The sequence below is a fragment of the Asparagus officinalis genome, chromosome 7 (assembly GCF_001876935.1).
Source record: "Asparagus officinalis chromosome 7, Aspof.V1, whole genome shotgun sequence".
In the NCBI taxonomy this organism is placed as follows: domain Eukaryota; kingdom Viridiplantae; phylum Streptophyta; class Magnoliopsida; order Asparagales; family Asparagaceae; genus Asparagus; species Asparagus officinalis.
In genome coordinates, this window is record NC_033800.1 from 67,314,990 (window position 1) to 67,337,142 (window position 22,153).

The 22,153-nt window shown below is 34.4% G+C and overlaps 3 protein-coding genes across 3 annotated transcripts in view; 1 reads left to right on the top strand and 2 right to left on the bottom strand.

Moving 5' to 3' along the window:
- LOC109847281 overlaps window positions 1-4,659 on the bottom strand; it is a 5,541-nt gene extending 882 nt beyond the window's left edge. The window contains 8 exon segments of the mRNA XM_020416519.1: window positions 4-283; window positions 286-552; window positions 623-776; window positions 1,008-2,840; window positions 2,916-3,001; window positions 3,548-3,694; window positions 3,787-3,927; window positions 4,569-4,659. Of these exon segments, the coding sequence (XP_020272108.1) occupies window positions 4-283; window positions 286-552; window positions 623-776; window positions 1,008-2,840; window positions 2,916-3,001; window positions 3,548-3,686 (2,759 nt within the window). The 5' untranslated portion in view covers window positions 3,687-3,694; window positions 3,787-3,927; window positions 4,569-4,659.
- LOC109847282 (succinate dehydrogenase subunit 4, mitochondrial-like) lies at window positions 10,145-15,898 on the bottom strand. Its single transcript, XM_020416520.1, has 3 exons — window positions 15,576-15,898; window positions 11,334-11,426; window positions 10,145-10,832 (listed from the first exon to the last, which is right to left on the bottom strand). Exons 1-3 carry the CDS (start codon window positions 15,795-15,797, stop codon window positions 10,488-10,490), a joined length of 660 nt encoding a protein of 219 aa, XP_020272109.1. The 5' UTR covers window positions 15,798-15,898; the 3' UTR covers window positions 10,145-10,487.
- Window positions 17,738-21,950, top strand: LOC109848694 (monothiol glutaredoxin-S10-like). Its single transcript, XM_020418334.1, has 5 exons — window positions 17,738-18,180; window positions 18,269-18,342; window positions 19,565-19,639; window positions 21,194-21,220; window positions 21,641-21,950. Exons 1-5 carry the CDS (start codon window positions 17,903-17,905, stop codon window positions 21,724-21,726), a joined length of 540 nt encoding a protein of 179 aa, XP_020273923.1. The 5' UTR covers window positions 17,738-17,902; the 3' UTR covers window positions 21,727-21,950.

A 22,153-nucleotide genomic window follows, 5' to 3' on the forward strand; every position in this document is an offset into this window, starting at 1 on the left:
TACATCGACTCGGCCCATCCTCTTCCTCCAATCTCTCCCTTCACCAATTTGTCGACTACTATGTTTCGGTTCTCAGTTTCATCAAAAACTTGCCTTTCTTCAAATGAAAACCAATCTTCCACCAATTTCAACACCTCCTCTGATACAGTAGAACAGGCTTGCCGATCCTTCAATGGCCAACCATAGGATGTGGTCCGTTGATTCCGTTGATAACTTGTCAATAAGGTAGTCCGGCCTATTGACAAGAGAGCAGCATTGACACAATCAAATAGCAATCGCTGGTTTTTCTATCCAAGAACTCTTCAAGTAGAATTGGGTCTAAAGGGCTATCAAGTGAATACCACCTAGCTAAAACATTGCTGCATTCTGAACTATCTAATAAGTTGGCAGATGAGAGTAACTTCTTGATGAGTGTAGACCGTTCTTGCTCTTCACATTCCTTGGACAAAGCTCTGGAGGGTTTCGATGAATTTTCTAGTGGTATATCTCGAGGATTGTCATATGCTAGTGTACGTGAAATAGAACCAATAGGTGGAGACCTCGATAGTGCTTCTGTGCAAGAATACAGTAATCAGAAAAAAGAAATGTAAAAACCATGGATCCAAGCCGCAGGTTGACTTACGTGGATGGCATGAAATGATGCTAGCCGATGGTTGGCATATGCTACTGTTTGCATCGTCTTGAAATGGTGCTTCTAAAACTGAAATGGGGCTAGGCTGGTCCTGATTCTCTCTCGAATTATCAGCTTGCCTGGATTTTTCTAACAAGAGAGGAGCCTGTTGCAATCATACAAAGATTTATAAGTTGCAAAGTGGTTATGAAAAGATGTACAAATGATTATGTTAAAAAAAGCGGTGTTTATCTATGACCCAAAAAAAGGATTGTGGGAGCTCTCAAGGATAATTGATCTTAACAAGAGATGAAATTAACTTTGAAAGATATTGGCTTCAAATGTACCCTTACGTACAAGAAGTGTATTAACAAGTAACCAAGTATTGAAGGATTACCTTTGGTGAGGGAGTACAATGCTTTGGCCTATTCAAAGAAGTTGAAGAAGAGGAAACATTTTCAGTCTTTCCCTCAGAATCACAATGCTTAAAAGATCCTGATGAAGCAGTATTTCTCTCCCCAGAAGCCTCAGAATGGTCCAAACCCAAAAAGCAAGAAGGAATAGGTTTCTCCCTAGTTGCTTTCTTAATTCTAGACAAGAATAAACTCGCAACTTTCCCCTTGAAAGATGACATCCCACTCTTCGACTTAACAACAGCCTCTTTTGGTATTATGGATTTGTTAATAGTAGACTCTGAAACTTCTTCACTCAACTCAACGGTTTCATAAACTGAAGAAGATATTGGAAGAGATTTTGACCTTTCTAGGTTCATCGGTGAGTCCTGGGTGCAGCCTTCCATCTGTGGTGTCGATTCCCTCTGATCTTGCTCTCCACCGTATGACCTTCTGCTTGAGATAGTCAAATTATTAGCCCTTTCTTCTATCTGTACTACTCCAATTGCAAGCATGTCACCCAGAGTGCTAGAGGTTTTTTGCATTTGTGACTGTTCTTGACTGATTTCTTTAGAAAACACCGCAGCCAACCTCTCTGAGAGCCGTCTCTTGGCTTCCTTGATTACAGATGGTTCAGGCGAATAAAATGCCTGACTAAAAGATGATATTGAGTGAGGACTGCCTAATCTGTAGTTATAATCACAAGAATGCCGTGAAATCGGAGTCACAGACTCTGAATCACTTAAATTAGTACACTCTTCTTTGATGTAGTTAGTTTCCAATCCATTCAAAGAGCTCTCATCTCCAACATACCCGTTTGATAATGCCGGAGGTAGCAGGATCTCGTCCACCTGGTTACCGCTCACATATTCTTGCATACAGCGTGTGATCTCCTTGGCTATATCTCTAGATTCTGTCACTTCATCAGGCCCTAAACATCCATCGAAACTTCTATGTTCCGATAAATTTGATAAAGTAACAGGAGAAGTTAGCCCTGACTTCAATTCATGAGGCATTCCAAGACTAGGTTTCAAGACCACTATCCTGGTAGGCTGAGATATATTTTCAGCCTGAACAGAACTTGAGCTTTTTTCGGTCCTTCGTTCTATGCCTATGTCACTAATTACGCAATCAGTGCCTTCCAAAGCAGGACGTAGAAGTCTTCTCTCTAGTGCTTCACCTTTTGCCTCCATCACTTTTGATGGTTTCAATACAGTAATGCGCCTAGTTTGGGATGCAGGAGGCCTAGTTTGGGACTCAACAAGGTTTTTTGAGAGTATCGCGTTTGGTTCTTCAAGAAACTTGAGAAACAAATCTCTATTAGAATTAAGAACCTCAAGTGCGTCTTGAAACTCCTTTGATTGGAGAAGCTTTTCATCCGTAGCGAGACGCTTTGCTTCATTGAACTTTTGGTAAACAAGTGACAATCTCTTTTCTGTAGGACTTCCATCTCGCTTTCTATTTGGCGAAGGTTTATCCTTGAAACGAGTGTTTCTTGATGGTTGCTGCTGAACTTCGTGTACATCTTTGCATTCAACCTTATGGGCACATACTTTGGTGTCCAATTGCAAGCTGTTAGGACAGGAGCTATCTTCTTGCTCCCAGTAACCCCGAGACTGTGCTGATAAAAAGTGGTGTAAATAGCCGTCTTGTGAGCTTCTTCTGACACTTAAAACTGACTGGCGCACTGGCAACGATTCAAGCCCCATTAATTTAGCAATGACATTAGATGGATTCTGCTTAGACTGTGGTTCTCTCGACATCTCCTGTGCTATAAGCATCTTCATTGGTGTTCCACAGGATTTTTTGCTCGAACTCTTCCACATATTAGTGGTTATCTGCAGGTAACTCTTTGTAAGAACATAAAGGCCTAATAAGATTCATGCATAACTGAAGTATTATACACTACTTACTGTCTTATATTCTTTCTGAACTCCAAAGTTATCCATTGCTTTCTGCTTCACCACATCTGCCCGATTTCCATGAATCAGAGATCCTGCTGCACAATTAATTTACAATTCTTAATACTTGGAAACCACTTATAATTGCAGAGCACTATTTCAAAGTCGAAACAGAGCAATAAATAGCGAACAGTAGAAGTTAACAACCAGATTTGCGAACAGGAAGCAGAATAAATTCAAAAACATCAGACGCAGTAGCCCAACACTAATCAGGAAGCAGTTTTTACAGAGAACAATTAAGCTTTGTAGTCAGTAGGCAACTGAAAGAGAGAGAATCCAAGGATCTAGCAGTAACTCCCATGATAAATAAAACATGCACATTTTAAGATGAATGTAACAACTTAATCAACAAAATGTGAAATGCGATTCACGTTCTCAACAAAAAAAGAAATAAAGACGGTCAACCTTACAAAACTCAACCAACATGAAGAAATAAGGATCCACAAGAAGTTGAAACGAGAGCTATTTGTATCCCTCTTCCAAGGTTCAAGGTGATCATGTTTTCCAAAAACAAAGATTATACGAACCAACAAATAATAGACGCAGCAAGCAGAAAATTCACAAAAGATCAAGGAAAAGACTACCATCTTGATGTGGCTTCTCAGTAAGGAGCTTGTTTCTTGGCATTCCAGTGCTCATATCAAATATATTGATCATCCTTCCCATGCAACCTGCGGCCGGTTTCTGCAGGTCCTGCCCCTTTCTGTTCTGATATCCATTCATCTTGCCACCTGAAAACAAAACCTAAAGCATAAGATATCACGAAAATATTACCCATTTCCCCAAACTATCAACAGAAAGATTGTTCTCTGAAACCACCCACCAAAATTCACATTCGGGAAGAACAAAGCTCCTCTAGGAGCAGTATCCCCATACTCCTGTATTGTATCATATCACGAAGATCCGATTATGTTTTATGCTGACTGTCGGCTACTCAACGTCTTGGCGGAGTTTACTCCAAACACTGCAGAGAAACCAAAATATTGCGGTATAGCTAACCAATTCAAATCGATGGTCAATTTAACAAAAATTAGGGCGAGAGTTATCAATAGTTTGCACTTGCATGATGATCTATAAATAAAAGATTCCTTCCATATGACAAGACAACAAAGAAAGAGATAACTTTTCTGCAGAATCTTTTGCTTGTCCTCTGACAATGATAACCAAAAAAAGATCACTTTTTTCGCAGAAATCACAGTGTTTCACTTGGAAAAAGTAGACTCAAACCTAATCATGAATCCAAATAAAGATGATTCAGGCAATGATGTAACCCCTCGAATACTGTAGATCGATCAGTATGTAAACAAATCCCCAAAAAAGGGAAAAGAGTTAAGACAGAACAAAAAAAGAAAAAAAAGAAAGCTGGAAACACCGACAAGAAAAAAAATGGAAATAAATAAAGAGGAAATATTAGAAAATATTCAATACGATTTTACAAAATCAGCTGCATTATTCAAAAGTAAGCAAAAAAGTTCGAATTTGACACTAAATCTACTAGAATTAAACCGCCAGGTCCAAGGATAGGCTAAAAAGTTCGAATTTTAAGACAAAATCTACTGGAATTCAACCCTAGCTCCAAAATCGAAGCGGATCTTTACTACTAACACTCGATTCTACCGATCAACGATGGAGATGCGAGGAGAGAAGCAAAATCTGGCCTAGATTTGAGTGAAGAGAAGCTCAAAATCCACTGATTGAAGCCACACTCACGCTGAATCAAGCAATCCATCAAAAGATCAAGAGACAGAGCGAGAGATTCTAGGGCCTTCTTTGTTCTTCAGGGGAGCTACGATCTCATCCGAGACCCGAGAGAGTTCGCTGGCGGCGATTTGAGTGAAAAAGTGGGTGAAAGTTGAGGTCTCCTCCTGTTTTTTGGGGTTAACGGTTGAGAGAGAGAGGGAGGGGGGGTGGGTTTGAAGAGAAGCGAGGAGGATATAAATGTAATTCATTAATTTTATTTTAGATAAAAAGTTGGTGGATAACATAAAATAATTGGAGGGCTTCGAAATAAACGTGATGGTTTTCATGGTGCTTCCTGTATGTAAGACAAAAGAATTGTATTCTTAACGCAGAAAAAAGATATTTGTACATGAATATTTGTCTTCTTTGATGCTCGCTTTAGGATGTAAATTTGTCATTATTTTCAAAAAAAAGTCTTTTAGCAATTTAACAATATACGTGAGTTTAGAGTGATCAAATGAAAACTGACATCAATTTTATTTATATATTAGGGTCGGTTGGTTACGCAAAAAAAACTTAGAAATTAAAGAATAGGAAACCTAATTTCTATAATAATTGTTTTGAGTTTGTTTGGTTGGGTTAAAAAAGAATGAAATTATAGAATAGGAGATGAGATGAGATGAGTTGTCACCTTATTATTGGATGATGTGAGTGATTTTTAAAAAAAAATTGTTTTGAGGTTGTTTGGTTGGTTAAAAAAATAAGGAAATAAATTGGAGGTATATTATTGGATGATGTTTTGAGGTTGTTTGTGTTTGGTTCATTTTTAAAAATAAGAAAATAGATGAGATGAGATGAGTTGGAGGTATATTATTGGATGATGTGACACATACTTAAGGAAATCAATTTCTTGTTTTTTTTTTTTTTTTTGAGGAAATGGATGGAAATGAAGGTTTAATGTGATGAGATGAGTTGTCACAATATTATGGGATGATGTGTGTGATTTTTAAAAATGGGATAAGATGAGATGTGATGAGTTGGATGATGTGACACATTTCTTGTGTTTGGTTTATTTTTAAAGGTAAGAAAGGAGATGAAATGAGATGAGATGGAGGATAAAAATAATATTTTATTAGATGTTGTGGGTGAGTTTTAGGGATAAAAATGGATAAAAATATTATTTTATTGATTTCCTTGTACCGATTTCCTTTTTTTGGTTTTTAGGAAACCAACCAAACAGCCCCTTAAAGGCAGAGTAACAATTCTTGGACCAACTGTACGCTTTTGACACTTCAAAGCATGTTTAACACACGTAAAAATAATTTATTACATGATACAAATTAGTCGTCATTGATACAAGTTAATGAGTACACATAACTTCTTACATGATAGAAATTAGTTGCCACTGATATAAACTAATAAGCATAATCTAAGCTCTGCTACTCCCAAAAAAGGTTTACAAGTAAACACTGCATCACTAGCTTCTCTTTTGGTATTAGGGAAAATTGTATCAATGCCCCAAAAGTAATAACTTCATGTAACTTAGCCCCTCCAACTTTTCCTCATGTGCTGCAGCCCCTAAATTACATATTTATGTGATTCAGCCTTTTTTCATGTAATTCTCATGCCAACTAAGCACAAACATAGAGAAACAAATATAAAAGCTCAAAATATCATCTTCCTCCGGTCTTTTCCTTCTCTCCAAATCTAAATCTGGTCCTCCTTCCTCCTCTCCTCTCCTCCCATCCCTTCTCCTAAGCCATTTACTTCCTCCTCTTTCTCTCTTCCTTCTTTTTCTCTCAGATGCTGACATCCCCCTTCTCCACCGCTGACCTTGCGTGCACGCTCTGACCATATTATTCGCTCTTTTTTTCCACTAAGTTTCGTCGATCTCTCTTTCTTTCCCCCCAAAACTAAAAAATACCTAATTTAAATCATGTTAAGTCTAATTTAACTTATTTTAAGTCTAATTTTATATTAAGTCCAATTTAATTTTATGTTAAGTCCAATTTAATTCCTGTTAAGTCTAATTTAATTCCTGTTAAATCTAATTTAAATCATATTAAGTCTAATTCAACTTGTTTTTAAGTCTAATTTTATGTTAAGTCCAATTTGATACATGTTAAGCCCAATTTGATTCATATTAAGTCCGATTTAATCTCATGAACTGAAATTAAACTTAACATGAACTGAAAATTAGACTTAACATGAACTAAAATTAGAATTAACATGAACTGAAATTGGACTTAACATGAATTAAATTGGACTTAACATGAAATTAGACTTAAAACAAGTTGAATTAGACGTAATATGAACTGGAATTAGACTTAACATGAACTGAAATTAGACTTAACATGAACGAAAATTAGACTTAACATGAACTGAAATTAGACTTAACATGAACTAAAATTAGACTTAACAGGAACAAAAATTAGACTTAACATGAACCAAATTGGACTTAATATGAAATTAGATTTAAAATAAGTTGTATTAGACTTAATAGGAAATAAATTAGACTTAACATAAACTAAAATTAGACTTAACATTAATTAAATTTAGACTTAACTTGAACTAAAATTAGACTTAATAGGAATTGAAATTAGACTTAACATGAATCAATTTGACTTAAAATAAAATTAGATTTAAAATAAGTTAAATTAGACTTAATAGGAAATAAATAGACTTAACATGAACTATTGTTTGACTTAACATGATTTAAATTAGGCTTAAAATGATTTAAACTAACACGAACCAAACTGAACTTAACACAAACCAAACTGGACTTGACAGATCCTTTGACTAGAACTCCGATGAATTTGAGGGATTTTTAGTTTTGGGGTGAAAAGAAAGAGAGAGCGGGAAAAATTAGTGGGAGAAAAGGAGCGAACAACATGGTCGGAATGGCCGGAATCATGTTAAGTCTATTTCAACTTATTTTAAGTTTAATTTTATTTAAAGTCCAATTTGATTCATGTTAAGTCCAATTTGATTCACGTTAAGTCTAATTTAATTTATTTTAAGTCTAATTTCAATCATGTTAATTTCCTTTTAAGTCTAATTTAAATCATGTTAAGTCTAATTCAACTTATTTTCAGTCGGAAAACAAGTTGAATTAGACTTAACATGATTTAAATTAGACTTAAAATGATTAAAGTGTGTAGGATCTAAAATAGATACACTAGAACACTAGAGGATGTGTGAATAGTATTCGTTTAAAAATTTATGCAAAGTAGATTATAAATTGCAAAAAAAGAATGGCAACAATCTCAGAAAATTACAATCACAAACAAGAGTTTTTATACTGGTTCCACCAATCTGGTGTACATCCAGTCCCCAAGCAAATCCCGCTTGAGATTTTCACTATAATTTTGAATCAAGTACAAAATTAAAACCAAACCTGACCAATTTGTAAGTCCCTGCAAATTGTAACACTAATTGACAACACTTTGCCAATTGCACACCAATCCCTAAACCAAGAGATCAACCTCTCTCAAACCAAGAGACCTTTCCTTTAATCATACAACTCAATTCCTATAAGCCTTGATTTGTAGATTTGTGTAGCAGTGGCTTAGGAATAATTTTATCATCTGGAAATTGCCTAAATAATTTGTATTTTGAATGAGGATAAAAAGCAATTTCGGAAACAATCTTTTTCTTAATACTTAGCAAAATCTGAATATTTTTAACTCTTGAACAATGCACAAAGATTGAAGATTATAGGTATATGATAATGTGCCATTTTTCTGAACATATAACCTTTTTATATCCCTTGAAAAGACAAGTTTTTAAACTTTAAAAACGTTTAAAAACGGCTATAAATTGTTAATGATTCAAACATTAACGTTCAGAAAAACTGCATTAGTAGTCGACTACTCTGTAATACAGAAAGTCTGGAATTTAGAAACTGAAACTTAGTAGTCGACTATTCTTCTTAGTAGTCGACTATTCTGTATTACAGAAAGTCTGGAAAACAAAAATCAAATATCATTAGTCGACTATAATTGTTAGTAGTCGACTATACTATAAAACAAACGTTCTGTAAAATAAATTTCAAAGCTCAGTAGTCGACTATAATTGCTTGTAGTCGACTACTCTGTAAAATAAAAGTTCTGTAAATCAAAATTCAAAGCTGAGTAGTCGACTATAATCCTTAGTAGTCGACTACTTTGTAGTTTTACAGAAACTTATATTTTGAACTCAGACTTCAATAGTCGACTACTATTCTAATTAGTCGACTACTAAGGAAAAAAAATATTATGTATGAAATATTTTTAGACTCAATGATTAACTAAATACTCTAATGGTTAATATAGGGGATTTCTATTGTTAACTAACACACTAAGCCTGTGTTAGTGTGTTCTAATTTCTATGTGTGTGTGTGTGTGATCAAGTCTTGTAAAAAATTTCTAAGTAAAGAAAAATGTAAAAATTACATTGATGTATTTGTTCTTCATCTTCTTTACTTCATAATGCCTTGAACTCATCTTCCACTTGTTCATATTTGATGTTGAAAACTGCATTTAAATGTTAGTGCATTTGTATAACACACATAGTGATTCACATTATGAATAAATTGTTATCATCAAAATTATATCATGGGGACATGATATCCAACAAAGTGGACTTAACACGAACCAAACTAGACTTAACACGAACCAAACTGGACTTAATATATAATCTGTTACACTTAATATTCAACAAAATAGACTTATTATTCAATCCAATAGACTTAACATACAATCCATTGGACTTATTATTCAACCCAATAGACTTAACATACAAGACCATGGACTTCACTTCTAACCCATTAGATTTAATATTCCACATTGGACTTGAATTTAACATCAAAAATCACATTGAGCCAGTATATCTTTGAATCTTTCATCTTTTCACGACGTTCAAATAGAAATTACAAATTTCTTTAAAAAACCAATAGCTTGGATGTTATGTGGAACTTGCGACAACATCGAGCTCCTTCTCGTCCTCCTCCGCACCGCCTCCTCCGTCGTGTTCTTCGCCACCTCTTCTCCTTTAGCGTCGGAAAAAATTAGGGTTTTTTTAGTTTTGAGGGAAAGAAAGAGAGATCGGGGAAACTTAGTGGGAGAAAAAGAGCAAATAATTTGGCCGGAGCTTGCACGCAAGGTCGGCGGCGACGGAAGGGGATGTCGGCGTCTGAGAGAAAAAAAGAGGAAGAGAAAGAGGAGAAAGTACTTTAAGCACATGAGGAAAAGTTGGAGTAGTCAGGTCATATGAAATTATTACTTTTCGGACCTTAACATAATTTTCCCTTGGTATTAATTACCACAAAAATGTGAAGTACGTAAACGCGGTTGTACATCAGCTGGACAATTAGAGCTCATAAATCAAATTTGTAACATTTTAAGATCAAGTTGTAAATCATAAGCCTAAAAACAACCAGAAAGTCCATAAACATATGTACATAAATTATGATATCCATACATTATTCTCCCAAGAGAGAAAACATTATAATACAGAGAGAATATAAAAAGGGAAAACTTTGAATATAGAAGGACTATATTTTATTTTTCAGAATACAGAAGTCAAAATATATTCATTAACATCCACTTATTCCAACAAAAATACAGATGCTGATACCCATCCATTATTCTCCCCCACGCCACCAAAATATAAACATAATAAAATAGGGATAATATAGAAAGGAAAGCCCAATTTGCCATTCATTTTTCTCCCAATGCCACCTAAATGAAAACAGAATAACGCACAGTATAAAAATTGGAAGCCAAATTTGAGTAGAGAAGGTCAAAACTCTTATCGGTGTCCCTCCTGCATTATTTTTCAGCATTATTCTCATTCAAAAAAAAATCATACTAAACCAAAGTCAAGGAATGTGTCCTTGGCTAAGATAAGCAGAAGAATATTGAAATATACCAAGACCCATTTCCTAGTAACTTCCTGATGAACATAATCAAGGAATATCTCCTTGAAAAACCCATGTATTTGCCAGTATACTGAAAGAACCAGCAGTGAAGTAGTTAGAGATGACTTTGATATGAGAACAAGAGCAGGAATCAGAGCAAATGTGATCTTTTGTGAGAGCTCAGTTCTCTTAATCTTCAAGCTTTCATTTCCCAATCCACCGCTCCTCGGCTTGATGGAGATTGTTTCCAACGGACTGAAACTAGTGACTTCCTTTGTGTCCTGCATAGTCTCCCGTTATACAATATAAGGGCAAAGTCAAACAAAGACTAAATAGCGCTTATACACCTTATAGTTTCACTCCTTTATCACTTATATATCCTCAGTTGTATTTCATAGCATTTATATACCTCTATGCTGTTCAAAATTAGCACGTTAACACCCTCTGTCATGCAAACATGAAAATTTTCATCCGAAAGTTCCCATTTAATTTAAATATATCCTAATTCTATTTTAAAAATAGAATTTGAAAAATTTTATCAATGAATTCAACAAATTTAATAGATAGAAAGTTATATAATTAGCATATGAATGTTATATGGGAACTTTTGGACAAAAAAATTCTCGTTAGAATTTGCAAAACAAATGGTATTAACATGCCAACTTTGAATAACTCGGGGGGTATATAAATGCTATGAAATACAAGTGAGGGTATATAAGTGCTAAGGGAGTGAACAATATGGTATTTAAGTGCTATTTAGCCTCAAACAAAATAATGGTGTGGTAGAATTAATAAGCACCTTCTTTCAGCAGGAATTGAGTGGGATTTGTCTTTGCTGAATTTGCAGAAAACCAGCGAGGTAGAGTTTTTTCATATCCCAGAATCTACGCAAGTATGAGCATCAGAAACCATATCAAACAGGATTAAACCAGAAATAAGCAGTATAAAGTATAAACCACTAATGAGAAAAGACAAAAGATTGGTTGTTGAATTTTACATGATTATGATATTAATACTCTCAGTATGGACAATCGAGTAGCAAAAATCTCACTCGAGCAGGTTTAAGCTAATCATCTTAGTTACCCACGACCACTTAACCAGTCAGATAAACGTATTTAACCCACAATTTTTTGTCTATTTTCATAATTAAGTACATGTATTTCAGCACCACAATCTTTGACAATCTTTGTTAATTTCGACCCAATGCTAACTAACGATGGGGTACTTGAAAATTCATGATTTTCACGGTTTTTTACATTTTTATCTCTTTCCATCCAATGGCAACAAAGTACATGTATTGTAAAATTCGTGTTACATGTTACTTTTTTTGTTTGTTTCGATACAATCACAATTAAGTATGCGTACTTTAAAATTCATAATTTTCATGTGCTGTCCCTCGATTTGTGTCCATTTACGTTTGTTGAACCCAATGGAAACTGAGTATGGGTATTTCCAAATTTGCGATTTTCATGCGTTTTAACGCATGATTTTTGTCCATTTTGGTGCGTTTAGACTCTGTGGCAATTAAGTATGTGTATTTTAAAATTTAGAATTTCATGGAATTTAACTGACAATTTTTGTACATTTTTGTTGATTTTAACTCATTATTAATTAAGCATGCGTACTTCAAAATTCATGACTATTATAAGTTATAATCCAAGTTTTTTACTTATCTTTATTTGCTTTGACCCAATGACAATTAAGCATATCTAGTTCAAAATTCACGATTTCTATGGGTTATATATAACCCATAGTTTTTGTCCATTTTTGTTTGTTTTCATCTAATGACAATTAAACAGGCTTACTTCAAAATTCAAGGTTATTATGAGGCACGCATAATTTTTGAACATTTTATTTCACTTTGACCTAATGACAATTAAGCTCGCATACTTTGGAATTCGCGATTATCATAGGCTATAAATTTTGTATATTTTCATTTGTTTCGATGCATCGAAAATTTAGTCCACATATTTCAAAACCACATTTATCTCCATTTTAATACATTTCAACACAATAAAAATTAAGTGGGTATATCAAAATTTACGATTTTTATGGGCTCTAACCCATGTTTTTAGTCTAATTTTTGCTCGATTTTATCTCATGGCAATTAAGCACGTTTACTTCAAAATTTCATGGTTTTCATTAACTATAGCCTACGATTTTTTTCCTCTTCCAGTCCAATGGCAATAATGGCAATTAGGGATTGACTCTTAAAAGTTAGATGATTTTAATGAGCTACAACTCACAATTTATGTTTATTAACATTCACTTTCATGGCAAGTATGAATAGTTCAAAATTCACAATTTTCATGACCAAAAGTTTTAGCTCATTTTCATTTGTTTCAACCCAATGAAAATTAAGTATGTATACGTCGAAGTTCATGATATTTTTTACCATTTTCGTAAATTTCAACCTAACACCAATTAATGTTATGTACTTAAAAATTCACGATTACGATGTGCTATAAACCATGATTTTTGTTCGTTTTTACTCAATGGATATGAAGCACACATTTTTCAAAAATTTTAATTTTCATGGGTTATAACAAAATTTTTATCAATTTTAATTTGTTTTCAACCTAATGGCAATTACATAAAGATAATTCAAAATTCGCGCTTTTCATAAGTTATATAATCCACATGTTTTTTCCATTTTTCATTTGTTTTGACTCAATGGAAACTAAGTCCGTGTATTTGAAATATACAAGTTCTATCTATTTTCATTTGTCTTGACTCAATCGAATTTAAGTATGGTTACCGCAAAATCTCAATTTTCATGGGCTCTTGCCCACGTTTTTTGTTTGTTTATTTTCTATTCAATCTAGTGACAAGTTAGTTCGCGTAATTCAAAATATTTTTAAGGGGGAAAAACCCACAGTTTTTGTTATTTTTCGTTCATTTCAATTTAAGTTTTTTTTAGCATGAGGACACATTCATTGTTTTTCCAAATGCCAGAGCAATTTAGTCATGTTTTCAAGTGATAAAATTTCCATAGTTGCAGGGAGGGGCATTCTTAGGAAAAGGCAGTCCTAGTTTCCGAGCGTTTATTTAGGTAGGCCAAAAAACGTGATTTTAGCTAAATGATGTTTTGTTTCTTGTGTTTGTACCTATATACCTCCAATCTATCTTATTTGCATATTTACTTCCTATATCTTGCTAAACAATCGTAATGAGTTAAAACACTTCTTTCACTTTAACACCCATAACTACAGCCTTAAATTTCAAAGGAGGAAGAGTAAAGTGATAAAAATATCCCCCACCTGAAAATTAAGATTATTTTAATATAGCCTTCATGTCTGTACGTTTGCTAACTTACTCTATGAATTTTTAAGGTATTAAATGAAAGGGGTATAAAGAGTATGCAATTAGTTTTAAAAGCGCATTGGGAAATGCCAGCACACCTTACCATACTATTGTGTACATAAAACAAAAAAACAATCTCAACAATTTAAGAGAAAACTCAAACAAAAATGGGTTCATAATATGAAATTTCATAACACAGACTTAATCCCGCTGTCTACTTACAATATAAATCACAAGTACACTTAAGAACTTGACAACAAATGTATTAGATGCATTTTCATACTTCAACTTCAAATCCCGTCTCAGTTAACTCCTTCACTAGCTCTTCTTTCTCTCTCCTAAGATTCCCAATGACCATTTTGAAGTGAATCATCCTTTTCAAAAAAAAAAAAATTTTTTTGAAGTGAATCATCGATTTTTCTTTTATATTTTCATCACCTTCCTTTTTATAGTTCTCTAATTCTCCTAAGGTCCCGAATTGAGTAAATTGGAGCCAATAAAAAAATGAACATGTTTTCTTCAATGGAAGTTACAGTAATTGTAGTGGAGTTTGTGTGGATAGTTTGATGATTAGAGTCATTAGACATCCTCCTCTCAACATTAAGCCCACATAAACATTTCAAACTATAATCTCTACAAGTTGACCTTTGACTAGAAGCAAAAGGAAGACTGATCCTGCATACACAAGATTTCCATTTTTTTTGACCCAAAAAATAAATAAGTGGAATTCGTCAGTTAAAGGAATCCAGTAAGAAATATTCAAAAGTGTCTTACCTCAACAAGCATTAAGGGAGATAAACTACGAGTAGTTCATCTTTTAGATCAAATGTAAACGAAGAGGAAGATATAAGATATCGGATAAACACAATAAGAGTAGTTTAGTTTTGTGATAAATTTCAGGTTTTCACATGCGTTAACATCACTATTTAAAAGCTAACAATTTTCATGTTGAACCTGTTAGATGAGGGGGGGTCTCTTGAAACACGGGTTATAAATGAAGAGGTATCTTGTAAGTTATCCAAACTGAAAAAAGAGAAGAAAAAAAAATCATGTAAGATTTCTAGAGAACAAAAAAATAAGCACCATAGATAACATTGAGATAGGTCAAAAAATTCATTCAACGGTATATAAAAAAATAAAAAAAATACATAAATATCAAAGAATATTGCACATATCATGCACTAATGGTGATTACACGAAGAAAATTCATGAACTAATTATAAGAAACTATGATTTGATTAATGACCCATAGACACGTGATTCCTAAACACCACCTTGTACTAGATCATTTAGTTAGCTGATAATAGATTGGGACTGTCATTTACTGCTTGATAAGTCAAAAACGCTAACAAGTTGAGCTGCTTCGCTTCTTCATCTTTTGACTAAATGACCCTTAAGACAAAAGTTTCTACCATTAACACACACAGTCAATGTCCAAAACAACAAATACCTATTAAAAGGGGTCCTTAAGCTCTATAACAGCATCATCGACCATAAGTATTCCCTAATACCTTAAAATATCGATCAGGTTACGATTCGAGAAAAAGTTCAGTCATCATAGACAAAGATCGTGTGACGCTGCCATTTTTTTTTATCTGTGCAAGTACAGTCTCGATCAAAATTACACCACAACGCCTTAAAAATCTCTACCTGATACTCAAATACCAAATCAAACACCACCAAAATCAACAAACTCGACGATCACGCGGAGGACAGAACCCGATTCGTACCTTCTTGGATCCAATTACGGAGGAGATCGCCGGTGATGAAGAAGCGGCGACGAGACCGGGCCTGAGAGCGGATCTAAACGAAGGCGACGGCTGATACGATCCGAGATCGAGGGGGGAAGTGAGTGAGTGAAGATGACGAAGGCATTGTGATTGTTGAATGACGAAGGTCCTGTTTAGGGCTAGGGTTAGGGTATTGGATCGGGCCAAGAGACGAGTCGCCATGATCGTCGATCCTCGGGAGGGCAGAGTACCGGAGAGACAAGGGAAGCAAGGTGGGATACGATTTGAGCTAACGTGGGCCGGGTTCGTTTCTAACCTAGTTACGTGATGAGATCGTTAATATGAGAACATATAAGCCCAAAATTGGGGGCGGCCTGTTATCAATGTTGGCCTGCAAAATAAACGCTCAGGAAGGCCTTTTTCGGAGAATGCACTTTCCGACAACTATAGAAAAACCATCACGCTTAAAAAAATTTAACTAAATTGCTCTCGCATTCAGAAAAATCAACGAATGTGTGCTCACGTTAAAAAAACCGTAAAAAATTTATCGCACTCTGTGAAAATCCAACGTAAAATGAAACCCAAAAAAAATCATATGTTTTTTATGTCATATGGATGCACCACGCGCTTTGTGATACTAGTGTTAATAAAATTTGGGTCCGTTTACATGACTAGAAGTACTAAAAGTAAAAAGTAGATTAAGAAATAACTTTTAAAATTATGACGTAGGAAGTAGTAGAATTAAAAAAATTAATCATGTTTTTGAAAGTAATGAAAATAACACTTCTTCCATTTCTTTTGTTTTTGGATATCAATTGAAATACAATTAGGAATTAGGAAGTAACTAATACATGGTATAAACTATAGTAAATTTACCTCTCTTTATATATTTTAATCCATATTATAACGCCTAAAAAATGCTGTAGCATTTATCAAAAAGTAAAAAAAATAATACTATAGCATTTTAGGTTGAATTTTTTATTAAAAAATGGCTTGGATGCTTATGAAAAATATTAGAAGCGCCTAAGTTCAATAGAGAGATGGTAAAAGTAAATAGCTTGTTAGAGTGACATGCATGGGGTTCCCAATTCGCTCATGTAAACTCATTCTAAAAAATTAAATTGCCATAAAAATAAATCATCCCATGGTCTAATTATATATTTCCATCAAATTTTTAAAAGCGCACATAGTTTAATGTTAGAAGCATGTTTATATTGGTATATGTTCTTATTGCACATGTGTGTATAATCATCATATGCAAGATAGGCATGCGAGTGGTTTACATTAGACATTTAATATAAATATGATTCTTCTTATTTAATAGGTGTTATATGTAAAAAAAAAATGGCTAATGTGAACATCGGATGAGAAGAAAGTAAATCTGTAATGGTAATAAATACAGCGGCTTTGTGGAAGGGGGGAGACCAAGCCCGATTTTTCCTGTGGGCTATAGCAATCTGGTACGGCCCAGAACTACATGGAATGCATTCGTCTCTTTTTCATACACAAAGTTTGAAAATCGACCCATTTACAAAAATAATTGCAAAAATTGACATCTTTTTAATATATTTGTCAAAAGGATGGTTAAAACTGGGTCGATTTTAATAAAAAAAATTTATAAAACTTCACAGGACTTCATGTCCCGTGAAGTTTAAGACCCTCTAATAAAATTTGATTAACGGTGTCAACTCTTCACGGGACTTCAAGCCTTTGAAATTTGTTTAAAACTTCACGGGACTTCAATGAAGTCCCGTGAAGTCTCAGGCCCATTTTCCAGATATATAAAAACCAGGCATAACAGACTATGCATGTTTTTTAAGACATGCAGCTTCACGGGACTTCAAGTCCCATAAATCTAAAACACTCTTTACAAGTTTACGGGACTTCAAGTGCCGTGAACTTACACAGGGTAATTACCTGGCTGCTAAACTTCACGGAGGATAAAGTGCCGTAAAGTTTCAGATATTTTTTGTCTAAATCGACTCAATTTCAACCAGATGGTTGAAACTTGGTAGATTTCGACAAATATGTTGAAAAGATGTATGATTGAAACTGAGTCGATTTCGACAAATATGTTAATTTTTGTAAATGGATCGATTTTCAAAATTTGTCCCTTTTTCATAGGCGCACTTTAACTTACAGAATTCTAGCTCCACACCAAACCGCTCTCCCCGCTTCATTCGCAGATCTCGGTCGGCGGATGAACACATCCCAAGATCCTGGAAATAAACATTTCAAAGCTTTGTAACCTTCCAAATTTTCAAAGAAATAAAAAATAATTAAGTAAATTAATAATAAAAGGGTTTTTTCTCTCTCGGAGCTTATCAATGGCGGTAAATCGCTGCGACCTAATGCGACCGACCGTCGGTGTCACCGCCGCACCGGAGACGGCGCGGTGCCGTCACCTCCCTCTTCCGGTCACCGCAATCTCACCGCCGCCAGCTGTTCTTCGGTCTTCCCCTATTTATTCTTACGGTCACCGCAGAACGTTTGCCGTTCGTTCGATGTGCTCGAAACCTGCATCGTTCGGATCTCGGCTCGAGGATTCAGTGAAGAAGACGGTGGCGGAGAATCCTGTGGTTATTTACTCCAAGAGTTGGTGCTCGTGAGTCTCTTGGTTTGGTTCTTGATGTGGATTTGTGAATTCTGTGCTTAAAAAAAAAGCTGAGATTTTTTTTTTTTTGAGATTGAAGTTACTCGATGGAGGTGAAATCGCTGTTCAGGAGGATTGGGGTTGAGCCTTTAGTTATTGAACTGGATCAGCTAGGTAATGTTTCTTTTTTCTGGTGTTTTTTTTTTTTTTTTTGGTTGCGAATGAATGCTCGAATTTTGGTAGCTATGATTTTGAGAATTTGAACATCTAAGCTGCAATTTAGATCAAGAGATTGCAGATAAGATTGCAAACTAGTGTTAGAGACACGGGCGGATCTATATACAGTCCAGGCGGGGCCACGGCCCCCCAAAATTTTGGGAAAAAAAGATAGATTGGTTTCTGTAAACCACCTCCCTTAAAAATTAAATTATATTCATTTTACATAATTTATGTCTTCCTCTTTTGAAATATTTTGGAGATATTGACGTAGGCTATTCTACTCGTTTTGTTTGGGTTGTGGTGTATCTCTTGTGAATAAAATTGCGTTAAGAAAATTTTTCGTCTATCTTTTGTACGCGGTCCCCCAGAACTGAAATCCTGGATCCGCCCCTGCGATAGAGACACGAAATTTTCATTCAGTTGCAGTTAATAAGCCCAACGCGATGGGCATGTAAGCTTCCATCTTATTGTTTCAGTACTAGTTTAACTTGATCGTGTTATGATCAGTTAAAGTTAAAATAAGTTTTGCCATTTAAAAAAAAAAAAACTGCTATTAAGACATCCTACTCTTATGGAAATTTATCGTTATGTGGAATACACCAAAAAATTTCAACTAGACTTTCTATAACACCATCATTGATTACAAGAAGTGATGAATACACTAACTATTTCATTTCAATATTCCATAGCTCGACTAGGAACCTAACGGTCCCAACCCCTAAGTTTGATCCTTATCCACTCTATTACAATAAAGAGGTTAGCTTAAAGTCAGTATCTAACTAGCTAATTTGTTTCCTAGGAATATAATCAGTTTGTGTGTATCAATGAAATGTGACATGGAAAAGTATTAGAAAGAAAAAATGCTCAAAATTTCTACTTCTTGTGTAGTTCCAGTAAGTGTTAAGTTGATTAAAAGAAACAGAAATGAACTCTATGCATTAATTGGCACTTTGTTCCTGCGAGACTGGTGCTTTCTTTTACCACGCTGCTTAGAGCCTTAGACAGATCACTCTTTGAACATGTCTAGTTTTCTCATGCACTGAAATGAAGATTATTACATGTTAGACTGTTAGTAATGCTCTCATTTTAAAAAAAATACCTGGTGAGTGTGATATATTAAATTGAGCTTTATTTGGTTGTTCATGTCTGCTTACATGATGAGACATCCATACATCAGGTCCCCAAGGTCATCAGCTACAAAAGTTGTTGGAAAGATTGACAGGACAATTTACCGTTCCAAATGTTTTTATTGGTAAGCAACAACTATCATGCTTGTAACTTAAATATTTTGCAATGTCTGTATCATACGTCTAATGTTGTAATTTGATTCTATCTTTCGTGTTGAATCCATTTTGGCGAAACACATGATTTGGTCTTAGGGTAGGGTACTTACTCAGATTGAAGTATACATTTGGCAGCAACACTTTCAACAGAATGATGAGAGTGAAGCTAAAAGTACTCGTAGAAGACATGGTTCTTGTATACACAACTCAACATTTCAAATCTATATCCACTTTTGTATATGAAAAAAAGGAAAATATTGGTTAGGTTTCATAATGTACAAATATTCAGTCATTTTAGTTCAATATACAAACATGCATATTTTTCAGATATGGAACTATATGTATTGATATCTAACTTAAGATTCAATTTATATAGCACAGGATATGATTGAATATGACTAAGTTAAAAAGAAAAAAATGTCATTAACCTTCAAAGTCAACATATACACTAGCAGAAGAAAATTTTTGTGTTACATTTAGTAATAGTAATACTAAATAAACTTAGAGCAGTACATGTTCTTCTATATGTCAAATATTCATTATTCATATTTTAAATGGAAAAATACGGATGTACATATTTTTCGAATTACGTATTTAAGAGCTGATGTGAATCAAATATTTGTGTCCTTTTAGAGCCCTAATACACGATCAACCTCCACCATCTTGAACTATGAATAATATATGGAAAGTGAGAAGGGAAGAGGTGCACTTATCCTTTCTTTTAAAACATCTTTTGCATCAAACCTCCGGGAAAGAGAACTTCCAAAAAGGACCTCATACTGTACATAGTAGCTCTTTAGTGTGTCCAAGGCTGATAAAAAAGTTTTCAAAATAGGAAAGAGCAGTTCAAGACAAAATTCTCAGGCCATAATTATTTCCAGTAGGGCTTGTTTTCTGTAGAAAATTCCATTGAATCCTGATGCCTTTAAAGAAGCATGCAGCATAGGACTCAGAGGGCCAGGCTAAAGCAACATCCTCTATAAGCTCAGAATTTTTTTTATCCAACCTCGATAATGTTAAATCCATGTACAATTTTCTTCACAATATTTAGAGCAGGATTCATCATGATGCAAGGAACAGACAATGCTATAGGGAATGGCAACATCTTCCACAATTTGATTGATTGTTTTATAGGTTTCTTTTCCCCTTTTCGTTCTTCCTATTGATGCTGATAAAAAAATACAAAGTAAATTCATAAAGAGTATCACAACATATTTGGTTACTTTTAAGACCTTGTAAAAGCCATGTAGCAAGAAGTTTAACATCATATGGATTTAATAAAAGGACTTCAGAAAATGATTACTACAACAATCTTCCATTTAGAGCTCAATATCTTCATGGTTATTTTTCATCCCATTTTGACGCATCTTTATAGACATTTGTCAACGCTGTTCTTGCTACTGAGAGTGGTTGATTTGTATTACCATTGCACAGTATCTAGATCTTGTCTTTTTAAATTTATTTCATGTTAACGTTTACAGCGAAAATATGTCTCTTAATCATTCTTTTTTCTTTATTAACAGGAGGCAAGCATATCGGTGGTTGTACAGGTACAGGCCTCTTCTACATCTATCCTTTTGTGGTAGTATGGTTCTGATAGAATAGCGTCAAATCTTGTATGTTATTACATTATAGTGATTGACATCTTTAGGTAGAAGATCTGGAGGTTTATTACTTATAAGAGAAGATTGCAACCATAAAGAAACAGCTCATAATTTTAGAACAAGAATAGTCAAATGACTTTACTTAAGACAGTAGGGTGTACTTCAATTCTCGAAGTTGCAACCTTACTTTCAACAGTTTGAGCCGACCCAGTGATTTACAAGTATATTAGAAAGCACTATATTTTCCTGTTCTGATGAGCATATAAGTTTTCACACTGAGGGAATATTAACTTCACTCTTTAAGATTTGCATATGTTTTATGCGCTTCTACAAAGTTTTTTTCTGTCAACAATTTTATCGATGCAGATACTGTGAGACTTCACCATAAAGGAGAGCTGACTACTCTACTATCAGAATTGAACATCAAGACCAAGAGTTTGCAAAAACCTTGAGTTCTATATTCCAGCGTCGAACTTATTGAATTTGGCAGATTAACCTATCTACTATCCATTCTCCTTGTGACTCCTATTGACTAGTGGAGTTGGTTGAGCAACCAAGATATTACTTGTACAGAGGTCAATAAATACAATGCAGTATATGGAATTTATTTATTTTCACAAATTATTTTTCTTGTTCATTATGGTGACTACAATGTCATTTAGTTTCACTTTCGTCTCATTTTCTCCCATCTGTTTGTCTTCAGTGCTATCAGGTGATTGAAATTGAGCCACGAGTGCATCAACCTAGTTATTTTGCGACGTGAATACCAGACAGAATTATCTATGACTTTGATGGTTTCTTTCTCACATTTTGTCAAGTGGTTTGAGTTTGTAAACCTTTCCTAATGTATTGTTAATCTTAGGAAAAATTTTGAAAAAC